The 11,561-nt window shown below is 49.8% G+C and overlaps 1 protein-coding gene across 1 annotated transcript; it reads left to right on the top strand.

Annotated features, from left to right (window-relative positions):
• Nucleotides 1-630: 630 nt before the first annotated feature.
• Nucleotides 631-10,343, top strand: Clec4f (C-type lectin domain family 4 member F). Its single transcript, XM_052172872.1, has 7 exons — nucleotides 631-700; nucleotides 1,451-1,552; nucleotides 1,854-1,937; nucleotides 3,260-4,201; nucleotides 8,600-8,751; nucleotides 9,535-9,653; nucleotides 10,178-10,343. The coding sequence occupies exons 1-7, from the start codon at nucleotides 631-633 to the stop codon at nucleotides 10,341-10,343; spliced, it is 1,635 nt and encodes a 544-aa protein (XP_052028832.1).
• Nucleotides 10,344-11,561: the final 1,218 nt, after the last annotated feature.

Genomic DNA, 11,561 nt, shown 5'->3' with positions numbered 1-11,561 from the left:
TCCTGAGCTGGGGCTAAAGGTGTGTGCTGCCTCAAGTTCGATGGGAATCAGAGGCCAGTGGTGGGCATCTTCCCTTATCTCTCCCCACCTTTATAGAAAAAGAATTTATCTTCCGACCCAGAGCTAATTGATTCAGTGAGGCAGCCTGGTTAGAAATCTGTAAGGCTCTTCCTGCCTCGACCTCCCCGCAGTGACTACAGGCACATGCTGCCATGCCCAGTTGTTGATGCGGGTGCTGGGGATGCAGACGCTGTTCTTCATGTTTAGCCAGCAAGCAGTTCCCTGACCGGGCCATCTCCTCAGCGCCACAAGGATGTTTTCTCTGTAAAGTTGGAGGCCCCTCCCAGGTGCAGATCTCAGACCCTGTTGAAGGGGACTGGGTGGTAAGTGGCTCTGAGGCAAAGACTGGCAGAGAGCCAGGGGAAGATAGGAAGAAGGCTTTCAGGCTCTTGGCCTCTGGAACTCCAAGAGGAGGGGCCAGTGGTAACATTGGGTTTCTGCAGAGTCAGAGGGGGAGGCAGGGCTGGGAAGTCATGACCTCAGGAGAGCATAAATTGGTGTCTCTGGCTCCTACTGCTGTGGGCTCGCAGAACAGACCTTAGAAGCCCATGTCAAGAGAGGTACAGAAGGATGAAGGAGTTGAACAGAGATATGGCTAGATTCTGCACAGACAACCAGTGTGTCACCCTACATCCCCAAGGTAAGGATATTTAGGGTTTCTGCCCACACCTGGCCCTCTGAGCCCATTTTCGCCAGTCATCCCTGCCTTGGTTCTGCAGTAAATAGATGGGTCAGAATAAAGGGGTGAGCAGAGGACCCCTCCACTCTGAGGGCCCCAAGCCCTATAGGAAACGTCCAAGAACCCCTCCACTGGGTACAGTGACCCGCTGTCAGGGAAAATGTGCACCTGGAGTTCAGATGGGCCTGGCTTTGAATCCCAGCTTTGCGTACTGCCTGGCCCCTGTATACTCTGGAGCAGTGGGTGCATCCCTGGCTACTAACCAACTTCCCAGAAGGCCCAGGATACCCATGGCAACATTTCAAGCTCTGTGGAAGGCTCCAGGAATGAAAGCATCCACCCTAGGGACACTAATGCTTGATTTGGTCAGGCTTGCTCACATGATGGGGACCTGGAGGTCTGGGCCCTGCTATGCGCCTCCTTTCTATCTGCCTCCCTCTTTTAACTTTCTTTATGATCGCACCCACAGCAATGCTCTCTCCGAGGTGGGTTTCACGTCCAAGACACCACTGTAGCCTCTGTGGGTTGTGAGCCCCTGACCTTTGGCTGTTGCCTGCCCAGGGAGAATGCTTCCTTTCCCTGCCTGCGGCTCCCTGCGAGAAGCATGGTGGTTGTCCTCATCTCTAATGGACAAGCCAGGGGACTGTGTCAAGACCGACAGTCCCGGCCCTCCCTCAGCTCTTACCCTGAGTCTTGGCTTCTTCCCCACAGGACTGGCTCCCATGGGGTCCAGGACACTGCGGCACATCCAGGCCATCACAGCATTAGTGGTGGTGACTGTGTTCATCTCTCTCTTTGCTCTTTTTGTGGCGGGTAAGTTCTCAGGTGACTTTAGCCACAACTTACTCTCCTGTGCAAAGGTCCCCAGGGACCCAGGCCGCAGTCTTCTGGACATTTCTGCTCTCTGAAGTAGCATTTTATCACCAACCCAGGCCCAGACCTGGAGTCAACAGAGCCCATTGTACTGTGAGATAGCTCTGGAGAGTGGAGGCTTTCCGGGGAGCCTGTGGGGAGGTGGGCCTTGATGCTCCTCTCTTTCTGGAGCCCAGCTTGTCTGAGCAGGCCTGTCATGTCAGGGGTATAGATTGAGCTGACCCAGGAATGATATTCTCAGTTTTACAGCCTTGGAGACGTGAGCAGAATGAAGATCCTTTCTTCAGAGCCCAGCTTCTGGGAAGCAATGACTCTGGATATGACAGTGAGTAGTTAGCAGTGAGGACACACCTCAGGGAGCTGGATGTGGGGTGTGGTCACAGACCCTGGTCTTAGCTTCTATCCTCACACCTAGTTCCCACCTTCCTTCTAAAAAAATATTGTAAGCTTATTTTTTGATACAGAGTCTCATAGGGGTCCAGGCTGGCTTCAAATTAAAAAGCCAAGACTCACCTTAAATGTCTGATCCTCCTGCCTCCATTTCTATAATGCTAGAATTACAGGTGTGTGGCACCATGCTCAGGGGTATGTGGTACTGAGGATTGAACCCACAACCTTTGTGCAAACTGAGCAAGTGTTCTATCAAATGAGCTATATCTCCAAACCCAGCACTGTCCTGCTTTTAAGCACAGCTTTATTGAGGTCCAGTGGATGTAAACCCTGGGCACGATCTGATAAATCCCTATGGAGTATGTTACTGGAACCATGTCTGCAGCCAAGGTGAGGAGCCCACTCACCATCCGCTCCCCAGGGTTTGCTTGCAGCCCTTGCTGATCCCTCACATTCCCTTCTGGCTTCTACCTCCCTTGTCATGGTAAAGAGTGCTTTCCTTGTAGAGTTTCATATGAAAAGGGATTAAAAAAATAATGTTCTTTTTCAGTCCTTTTTCAGCAATGTGATCTGAGAAGAAATATTCTTGGTAGTGTTGGAACTTCAGTTTCCCCTGATCCTGTGTGTGTGTGTGTGTGTGTGTGTGTGTGTGGCAGCTAGCTTTTCAGGTACCTTGTTTTAGGCCTGCATTCTTGGGTGGCCCATCCCCAGAGCCTATGTAGCTTCAGGGACCAGCTGGCTGTCCTAGGACCACTCAAAGCCGTGTGTGGAGGAGTCTCTAATGTATCATGTTGCTGCAACAGATAAATTATAGAGGCAACTGAAGGAAGAGTTTATCTTGGCTCACGGTTTGAAGGCATAGATCATCATGGCTGGAAGGCATGGAAGCAGGACCTTGAGGTAGTTGATCACATTGTGTTAACAGTCAGGAAGCAGGGAGCTATGACACCAGTGCTCAGCCATGTGTGTGTATGCGCGCGCGCATGCATAAGCTTTTCCTCCTTTTCATTCAGTCTAGGATTCCTAGCCCTTAGGATGGTGAAGCCGACATTCAGGGTGGGTCTTTTCTGCTCAGCTAAATCTCTCTGGAAACTATCTTATAGATAGACTCAGAGGTTTGTCTTCTGGGTAATTCTAGGTCTTTCCAAGTTGACAGTGTTGACTACCATAGCCAGGAGCATTAAGGAACATTCTGGTTTGCACCCGAGCCTCCCCACATAACAGACCTCCATGGCACCTTCTGTTTCCTCTTTTCAGATCATTCCCAATTTGTTATGGAGACAGAAATGCAAGAGGCTATCCAGAGGCTTAGGGACTATGAGGAGAATTCTAGTAGCTGTCACAAGGAGATACAGATACTGAAGTACCGAATGGACAGTGTTGATTCTCAGGTGCAGTTGCTTGGCAGCCATCTGGAGGATGCCAGTGCTGACATCCAGCAGACAAAAGATGTGCTGAATGGCTCTGGAGCCTTGGCTTTGGAGACCCAGGCACTGAGAAACTCCTTGGAAGTAGCCAGTGCTGATATCCATAGTCTGAGAGGAGATTTGGAAAAGGCAAATGCTATGACTTCCCAGACCCAAGGTCTCTTAAAGAGCAGCACAGAAAGCATGGGTACCAAGCTCCACGTGCTGGGCAGAGGCCTGGAGGAAGCCCAGTCTGAGATCGGGGCACTGAGGGTAAGTCTGCAGAGTTCAAGTGACCTCAGCTCCCAGAGCCAGAACTTTCTCCAGCACAGCATGGGCAACATTAGTGCTGAGATCCAGGCCATGAGAGACAGTGTGGAAAGAGCTGGTGATGAAATGAACTCATTAAAGAGAGATCTGGAAACACTCACCACTCAGACTCAAAAGGCAAATGGCCACCTGGACCGGACAGATGCCCAGATCCAGGGGTTAAAGGCTGAGCTGAAAAGCACCAGTTCCTTGAACTCCCAGATTGAGGTGATCAGTGGCCAAGTGAAGGATGCCAGCAGAGAGTTACAGACCTTGAGAAGGGGCCTGAGTGATGTCTCAGCTTTGAAGTCCAACATCCAGATGCTACAGAACAATCTTCAGAAGGCCAAGGAAGAGATGCAGAGTTTGAAAACAGATCTGCAGGCTACCAAAGCTCTCATTACCAAGATTCAGGGGGAACAGAGTCTCCTGAGGGCCCTGCAGGAAGATGTGGCTGCACAGAAGCGGGAGCAGAAGACTCAGAGTAAGTACAGAGGTGTGTGTGTGTGTGTGTGTGTGTGTGTGTGTGTGTGTGTGTGAGAGAGAGAGCATGTGCATGTGAGTGTGTGTGTGTGTGTGTGTGTGAGCATGTGCATGTGAGTGTGTGTGTGTGTGCATACGTGCACATATGCGTGCGTGCATGTATGCAACTGGGGGGCAGGGCTCTGCCACTGACCTGCTGCTTTCAGAAGCCATGAGACTTTGAACAACCTCATCCTGGAGCATTGCTACATAGCTGGCTGTAATCTCAGCACTCAGGAGGCAGAGGCAGGAGGAGCACTATGAGTTCCTGGCCAGCCTGGGCTGGACTACTTAGTAAGTTTGAGAGCAGCCCAGACTATCCAGCTAGACTCTGTCTCAAAAACAAATGAACAAGGCTAGAGAGATGGCCCAGCAGTTGGGAACACTGGTTGTACTTCCAGTGTTCAGTTCCCACCACTCATATGGCGGCCATCTGCAGCTTCAGCTCCAGGAGAGCCGAGGGCAGAAAGATATGCCAACAAAATACACAAAGATATAAAATTGGAAAAAACACAACAAACAAAAACTGAATGAATTTTTTTAAAAAGTGGTTGACAACCATGGTGGCTCATCTATGTTCCCAGCACTCAGGAGGCAGAGGCAGGAGGATCAGGAGGTCAAGGCCATCCTCCCCTACACATTGAGTTTGAGGATGTCCTGGAATACATAAGATCCTATATCCAAAATGAGGATAACAGGAGTGTTTCACATCCAGAGCAAGCAGGTTGACCCATGCAAAGATTTCAAACGGCACCAGGACCCACACGTGCAGCTGAGGCTTACTGAGGCATTATTGTCAGGCCATAGAGACTGAGAAAACATGTCCACACCATCACAGCCTGGTGGGCTATGGGGGCAGGCTTGCAGAAATGACACACACACAAGAGAAAGGGATGAGAGGGGAGAAGCATTGACTGGGGGCTGGGATGAAGGAAGAGCCAGAGAAAGGGAGAAGGACCGTCCCTTCTAGAATGTGCAGCACAGAGAGATCAGATGAGAAGGTCTTGGGCTGACTTTGAAAGACCATTAGGTGCATGGTAGGCACACAGGGCAAGACTACAAGGTCATAGGCATGGGGACAGGAATCTGGGGCTCTGGAAACTCCCAGCAGATGAGGAGCCTGTGGAAAAGGGGGCAACTTTCTCAGGTGTGGGCTCAGTGTGCAGCAGGCAGGGGCCAGAACTGTGGCTCTCTACCATTTCATATGTGTGCCTTCATCTTTCACAGCACAGGATGAATGAACACAAACTCTGCAAAAGTGCTCTGACCATAAAAAGCTACTGACAACCTATTAATATTAGAGAGGGTCCCTTGAGAGTTAGATCAGTGCCCTTTGAGGCCAGGGGCAGCCTGGGAGACACACAGTGAACAGAGAAAGGCTCTGAGCTTGCAACTCCTCCTCAGAAACCTGGGAACTGCTGGAGAGTGGCAGGGAGTCTTCCTAGAAGGCGTGGCTTCCCAGTCTCGGGAGATAAGGAATAGAAAAAAGCAGATCTCACTTGCTGGATCTGGAATCCTTTGTGGAGATTCAAGGTTGTAATTCACACACTATGAAGACTAGGATAGAGGCCTGAGCTTGTAGGCTCTTGGATGTTGGTTCTGGGCTGTGGGCACAGACTTGGTCGTGAGATGTTGGTCCTGGTTGCCGCAATGGGGTGGCAGCATTGCACAAATATGGCAAGGTACACCATGAGGAGAAGGACGTGGGTGGGTGGAGAAGGGAAGACAAGCTTCATGGGGCTAGACGTGTGCCTGGAGAAGACAGCATATAAAATATTGATCATGCGGCTGGTACAGAGAGGCAGATACGGTACGGAGAGGCAGATATGAGAAGACATCTACAGAGCTTGTGGAATAATGCTGTGTTCCACTCAAATTCATTGCTAATGTTTTGGTGAAGTCCTTTGAGGTGGGTTTTCTAGATCTGGATAGACCTGGTTAAGAGTGAGAGAAAGAAGCAGAGAAGCAGCAAATAGAGAGGTAAAGAGAGAAAGAAGAAGAAGAAAAAGAGAGTGGACAAGGGAGGGATAGAGGGAGAGAGATAGAGAGAGAGATAGATAGAGAGAGAGAGAGAAGAAGAAGAAGAAAAAGAAGAAGAAGAAGAAGAAGAAGAAGAAGAAGAAGAAGAAGAAGAAGAAGAAGAAGAAGAAGAAGAAGAAGAAGAAGAAGAAGAAGAAGAAGAAGAAGAAGAAGAAGAAGAAGAAAGAAGGCCTGATTGCAGTAGGTAGCTTGTCAGTGAGGCTGGGTGTGGAGGAGGCTGGAGCGGAGGGTTGAACTTGGTGCTGCCTCCTCTGGGTGGAGTGGGAGGCGGCTCACAAGGTGAAGAGGCTGTAGGAACTGGAGAGCTGGAGGGAAGTGATTTCTGGAGCGGCCTCTGCAGAGTTGACAAATGGGACTATGTGGGCAGTACCCAGGGCCTGCTCTGCTGTCCACGTGCTGGGAGTGACATGTGCGGCTGGAAGTCTTCCCTGCTCTAGGTCTCTGCTCACTCTGCCCTGTGGTTCTCACATTCTCTTTGGCTTTCTGTTGCATCAGCGACTTCTGCTTCCACACTTTGGGCAATACTATGGAGAAGTCCCTTCATCAAAAAAACCATAAAAGCTCAGCTCTGGATCTGAGACCTTCTGGTCTGGATGCAGCCTGGCCTTAGAACTTTAGGAAAACCTTCTAGGTGCTTCTAGTAGCAGCCATGCTGTGAGCTTCCCTTCTCTCCCTCTTCTTCAGTGTGTAGAGTGTATAGAGGCTAGATTGTCTTCCTCAGTCTCTCTCTACTTTATCTGTCAATCATCTATCTATCTACTATCTACTATCTATCTATCTATCCATCTATCTATCTATCTATCTATCTATCTATCTATCTATCCATTTATCTATTTTTGAGATAGATGTACCTCTGGCTGTCTTGGTATCTAACCAGGGAACCTTGAGCTTCTTGTCCTCCTGGTCCCACCTTCTTGGTTCTGGGACTACAGAAGTGCCCTATTACGTGTGGTTCATGCAGTACTGTGACCAGAACTTGATTGCTTTTTGCACAATAGCCAAACATTCTACCCATTGAGTTACATCCTCCTTGTTTTTGGAGACAAACTTTTTCATTCAGTTCCACTAAGCAGACTGGTCAATGGACTTAAGAGATCTGCTGTCTCCACTTCTAAGCACTGAGATTATAGGCACATGCAGCACACTGGGCTTTTATGTGGGTCCTGGGAGCTGAAGTAGATAGATACATAGATACCCAAATGCTTATGCAGCAGGAGTGTCATTAATTGAGTCATCTCCTGAGTCCTTGAATCTTTCCTTTAAGGGCCACAATAGGCAGTATTTTAGGCTTCTGTGTTGTAGGGGCTCTGTCCTATAGAACTTCTTCCTGCTGCAGTATCAAGGGAGCACCACAGATATCACACAGATGTGCTCCAGTAAGACTTTCAACCTCAGACAGTGCCAGAATCACCCGCAAGCTTGACAGAACCATGGTATGTGTTAAAGGGCATTTAAGGCTGAGCAGAGAAGGAACATTCATGTTAGCCAGTTTCCTGGTGATGCTGGCATAGCCTGGTCCAGTTTCCTGGTGCTGCTGGCTTAGCCAGGCCCAGTTTCCTGGTGCTGCTGGCATACCAAAGTGGGGACCATGTGTTGAGAATCCCTGCTTCACATGCACCATCTTTCTCTAAGACCTCCCTCAGTTCTTGAGTTGCCATTGATGTTTCTACCTGATTTAAAACTACCTTCTTCCTGGGTGGGCCAGGTGGCCCAGTAGGTAAAATGCTTGTCACAAGCCTGACAATCTGGGTTTGATCCCTAGAACATGAATGGTGGGAAGAGAGGACTGAGTCCTGCAAGGTGTCCTCTGACCTCCACACTTATGCTGTGACACATGCATGTGACACCCTTCTAATGAAAACATTTAAACATGCACAGGGTGCCCTCCCCCTGTTCCATTTTCCCCAGCTTGAACATTCTTACAGAGGATGGGGCGTGTATTGGAGTCTGAGGATGGAGATGAAGTCAGGAAGTGAAAGAGTTTACAAGTTGCAGGATTGGGAGCAGACAGAAATGGCTGGGGACAGTCACGAGGGGGAGAGTGTTGAATACCAGAAAGCAGGCATCTTCAGAGAGTGCTGATGGGTAACAAAGTTGAGCCTCCCCAGGAGTGACTGGGACACATACCTAGGTGCCCTGGAATGCTGCCTCTAAGATGGAGCCATATGACTGCGGTGTGGGGTCCCAGCCCTGTTCCTGCAACACTGAGCATTGGGAATTGCCAGGGCTTGTGATTTTCCAAGGTCAGACCTGGTAGAGCAGAAGCTGGCTTTGGGACAACACTATCTGCTCCTGACTTTCTTCCTGATCTTTGTTCTAGATCAGGTTCTCCAGCTGATCATGCAGAACTGGAAGTACTTCAATGGAAACTTTTATTACTTTTCTCATGGCAAGAAGTCCTGGCATGAGGCCGAGAAGAACTGTGTGTCACAGGGAGCGCACCTGGCTTCGGTGACATCTCAGGAGGAGAAGGTCAGAACTGTGGGCCTGGGGCAGGCTGAGAGTGGGGTATGGTAAGGGACACAAAAACTTAAGCTTTTTTTTCTCCTAATGGGTGGTGGAGTCCCTCATGCTCCCATCAGGCAAGGAACGAATATTTACTGAGTTCCCGTGAGCACTCTGTACTGAGGTAGAAGTATGGCCAACTACTGCCACCTGCTCAGGGAAGGAGGATGACCTGCCGGCCCCAGCAGATGTCAGCAGAAAGGGAAGGAAATGACACCTGTGACACTCTCCAGTGTAGGGGGTGTTTCTCTCTCCCTGCCCCTCAGCCCCTGCCAGCCTTCTTTTCTGAGCACCAGTGTGGATTGAAATATCCAGTGGCTGAGGATGGTTGGTAAAGAGGAGACCCTGGACCCTCGAGCTAGACTCATTCCCAAGCATCTAGGACTCTCCAAGGAAACACTGTCCACCAGGCTAACAGAGGACTATGCTAAGTTTGGTTTGGCTTAACCTGCAAAATTGCCCATTCCCCGCAGCTCTCCCAGGACTTGTACGGTGCTGCTGAGAATAAAGTAGGATAAGGATTTCTGTCCCAGCAAAGTCACACCCCTTCTCAAATGTGAGGGCCATTGAAGACAAGTCCATATGGGGGAAGATGGGGCTTCCGCAGAGGGACCTACCTGCTGCTCTAGAGATTGGATAAGTCATGGAAGGTTCTGGAAGCTCTTGCACTGAGATGGGCTCCCTGATTAGGGATCAGGGAAGGGATGGTCCAAAGAGTCAGCTTCTCACAGCCCTGCCTCCTTTGAATAGGCATTCCTGGTGCAGACTACAAGTGCTGTGCACCATTGGATCGGGCTCACTGACCAGGGCACAGAGGGCACCTGGCGCTGGGTGGATGGGACACCATTCAACTATGGCCAGAGCAAAGGGTGAGTCGGACCTCTGTCTAGCTCTGTCCAGGCACTGTCTGCTTTGGGCAGGCTTTCCTGTTCTTTGTGTGTGGTCCTGTCCAGTGAGTGTTAGTGGTGTGTGTGTGTGTGTGTGTGTTGTATACATGTGTTTATATACATATATATATGTATATATATATGTGATGAGTCTGACATGCATGGTGTGTGATGTGTAATGTTTGTGGTATTTGATATGACATGTAGTATGTTGACATCCTTGGCCAGTAGAACAGCATCTAGAAAGGACAGGCCCTGGGGCTAGCAGGCCAGTGCCTTCCTGTTTTTCTGATTTCACCTATTCACTTGTTTCCTCCAAGTGTTGAATTCTATGGAGGATTCCCCTTCAGACCCCAGATCATCAGTAACAGAGGGAGGGCAGCCCCAGCAGGGTCACTCCAGGTTCTGTTCTGTTCCTATCCCAGTCCTGTTCCTATCCTGAGGTCTCTTCATGCATGGGGAAGGAAGGCTGCTTTGTCTAGCAGAGTAAAACCATGTTGTTCCAGGTTTTGGGAGAAAAACCAGCCTGACAACTGGAGACACAGAAACGGAGAGCGTGAAGACTGTGTCCACATACGGGAGCAGTGGAACGACATGGCCTGCGGGTCCTCCTACCCCTGGGTGTGCAAGAAGCCCACAGAGTGGTCCGCAGGCAGATCAGGCCAGAGCTGAGTCTGTCCTCCCTGAAATGCCCACAGGCCGGATCTTGCTTCAGGGCTTCTTGTGTCCTCTGTTGTCCTGTTGTTCCGCCATTTAAAACATGCTTGCCTCCTTCTTAAAGATAAGCCTTGCCATGGTGTCCCCTCAGCACCCAACGTGTCTGCCCAGAGAAGCCCTCAATAAACACGCATTGAACAGACAGAAACTTGGTTCCTGATAGTTTGTGCGGCTGCCTTCACACCCACATCTCCATGGACTGTCTCTTCCTTCCCGTGGGTCTTTCTGTTCCTACCTTGCAGTGACAGTGCAGACAGCAGCTGGGGTTTCACAGGAACTACAGGGCCTTCCTAAGTCACCCCAGGGTTTCCACGGTGTGTGTGTGTGTGTATGTGTGTGTGTGTGTGTGTGTGTGTGCGCGCGCGCGTCCATTAGACATCCTGTTTCTCTCCCTTGCCCTGTGGGCTGGTAGGGTCTCTGCTCTGCCCTGCCCTTCCCTCTCTAATCTTGCAGGGGTCTCCTTTCTGCTCACCTGAGGATGAGAACCTCAGTAGCTCTCTCAGTGTCTGTGGAACCCTCTACCCATACACAAGGAATCCCATGCAGCTTTCTGAGTCTTTTTCCTTCTCTCTCTGGCCTCTTCATACTCTTCCCTCCAATTGCAATGAGCTCTGTCTTCTCAACCTGAATGGAACACCATTCCTTGATAAATACTTTCCTCCCTGTTCTGTGGAAGAAAACCATGGGGTCATAAGGCTCCCCATCTCATTCCCAGCTCCCTAACTTGGCCAGAAGTCTTAGTCTGCCTGCTGTCCAGTATCTGGAAATAGTAGTTTCCTGTATGCTAGTGTGATGAGTTTTCTAGTTGGTTTTTGAACTTTTTATTCTGTGTGAGTTTCACATCATGCACCCAAGTCCCACTCATTTCCCTGTCCCCTCATATCTGACTATTGACCTTGCAATCTCCCCACAAAATAAAACAAAAAACCAAAACAAAAAACAACCCCCCCCCCAAGAAAGCTTAGAAAACACCTCACTGTGGAAGCTGCAGTGTGTCCCAGTGTGTCCTACGGTAGTTTTCCTTCTGTCCAGACATCTTCACTTGCAAGCGTTCATTGCACGGAGACATTGGTCTGGGTCAAGATCCCTGACTTCTGGACAGCATCAATATTGGATCCTTTTCAGGATTCCTCCCAGTTATCCCACTGTTACCCTGTGTCCTGGAGATTCTGA

The sequence above is a fragment of the Apodemus sylvaticus genome, chromosome 2 (genome assembly GCF_947179515.1).
Source record: "Apodemus sylvaticus chromosome 2, mApoSyl1.1, whole genome shotgun sequence".
NCBI lineage: Eukaryota > Metazoa > Chordata > Mammalia > Rodentia > Muridae > Apodemus > Apodemus sylvaticus.
This window is presented reverse-complemented; position numbering and strand designations above follow the sequence as displayed.

Coding starts and splice junctions, on each gene's coding strand:
- Clec4f (XM_052172872.1), top strand. CDS start 631: ATGAAGGAGTTGAACAGAGATATGGCTAGATTCTGCACAGACAACCAG. Junction 701..1,450: donor TGTCACCCTACATCCCCAAG/GTAAGGATATTT, acceptor TCTTCCCCACAG/GACTGGCTCCCATGGGGTCC. Junction 1,938..3,259: donor CAATGACTCTGGATATGACA/GTGAGTAGTTAG, acceptor TCCTCTTTTCAG/ATCATTCCCAATTTGTTATG.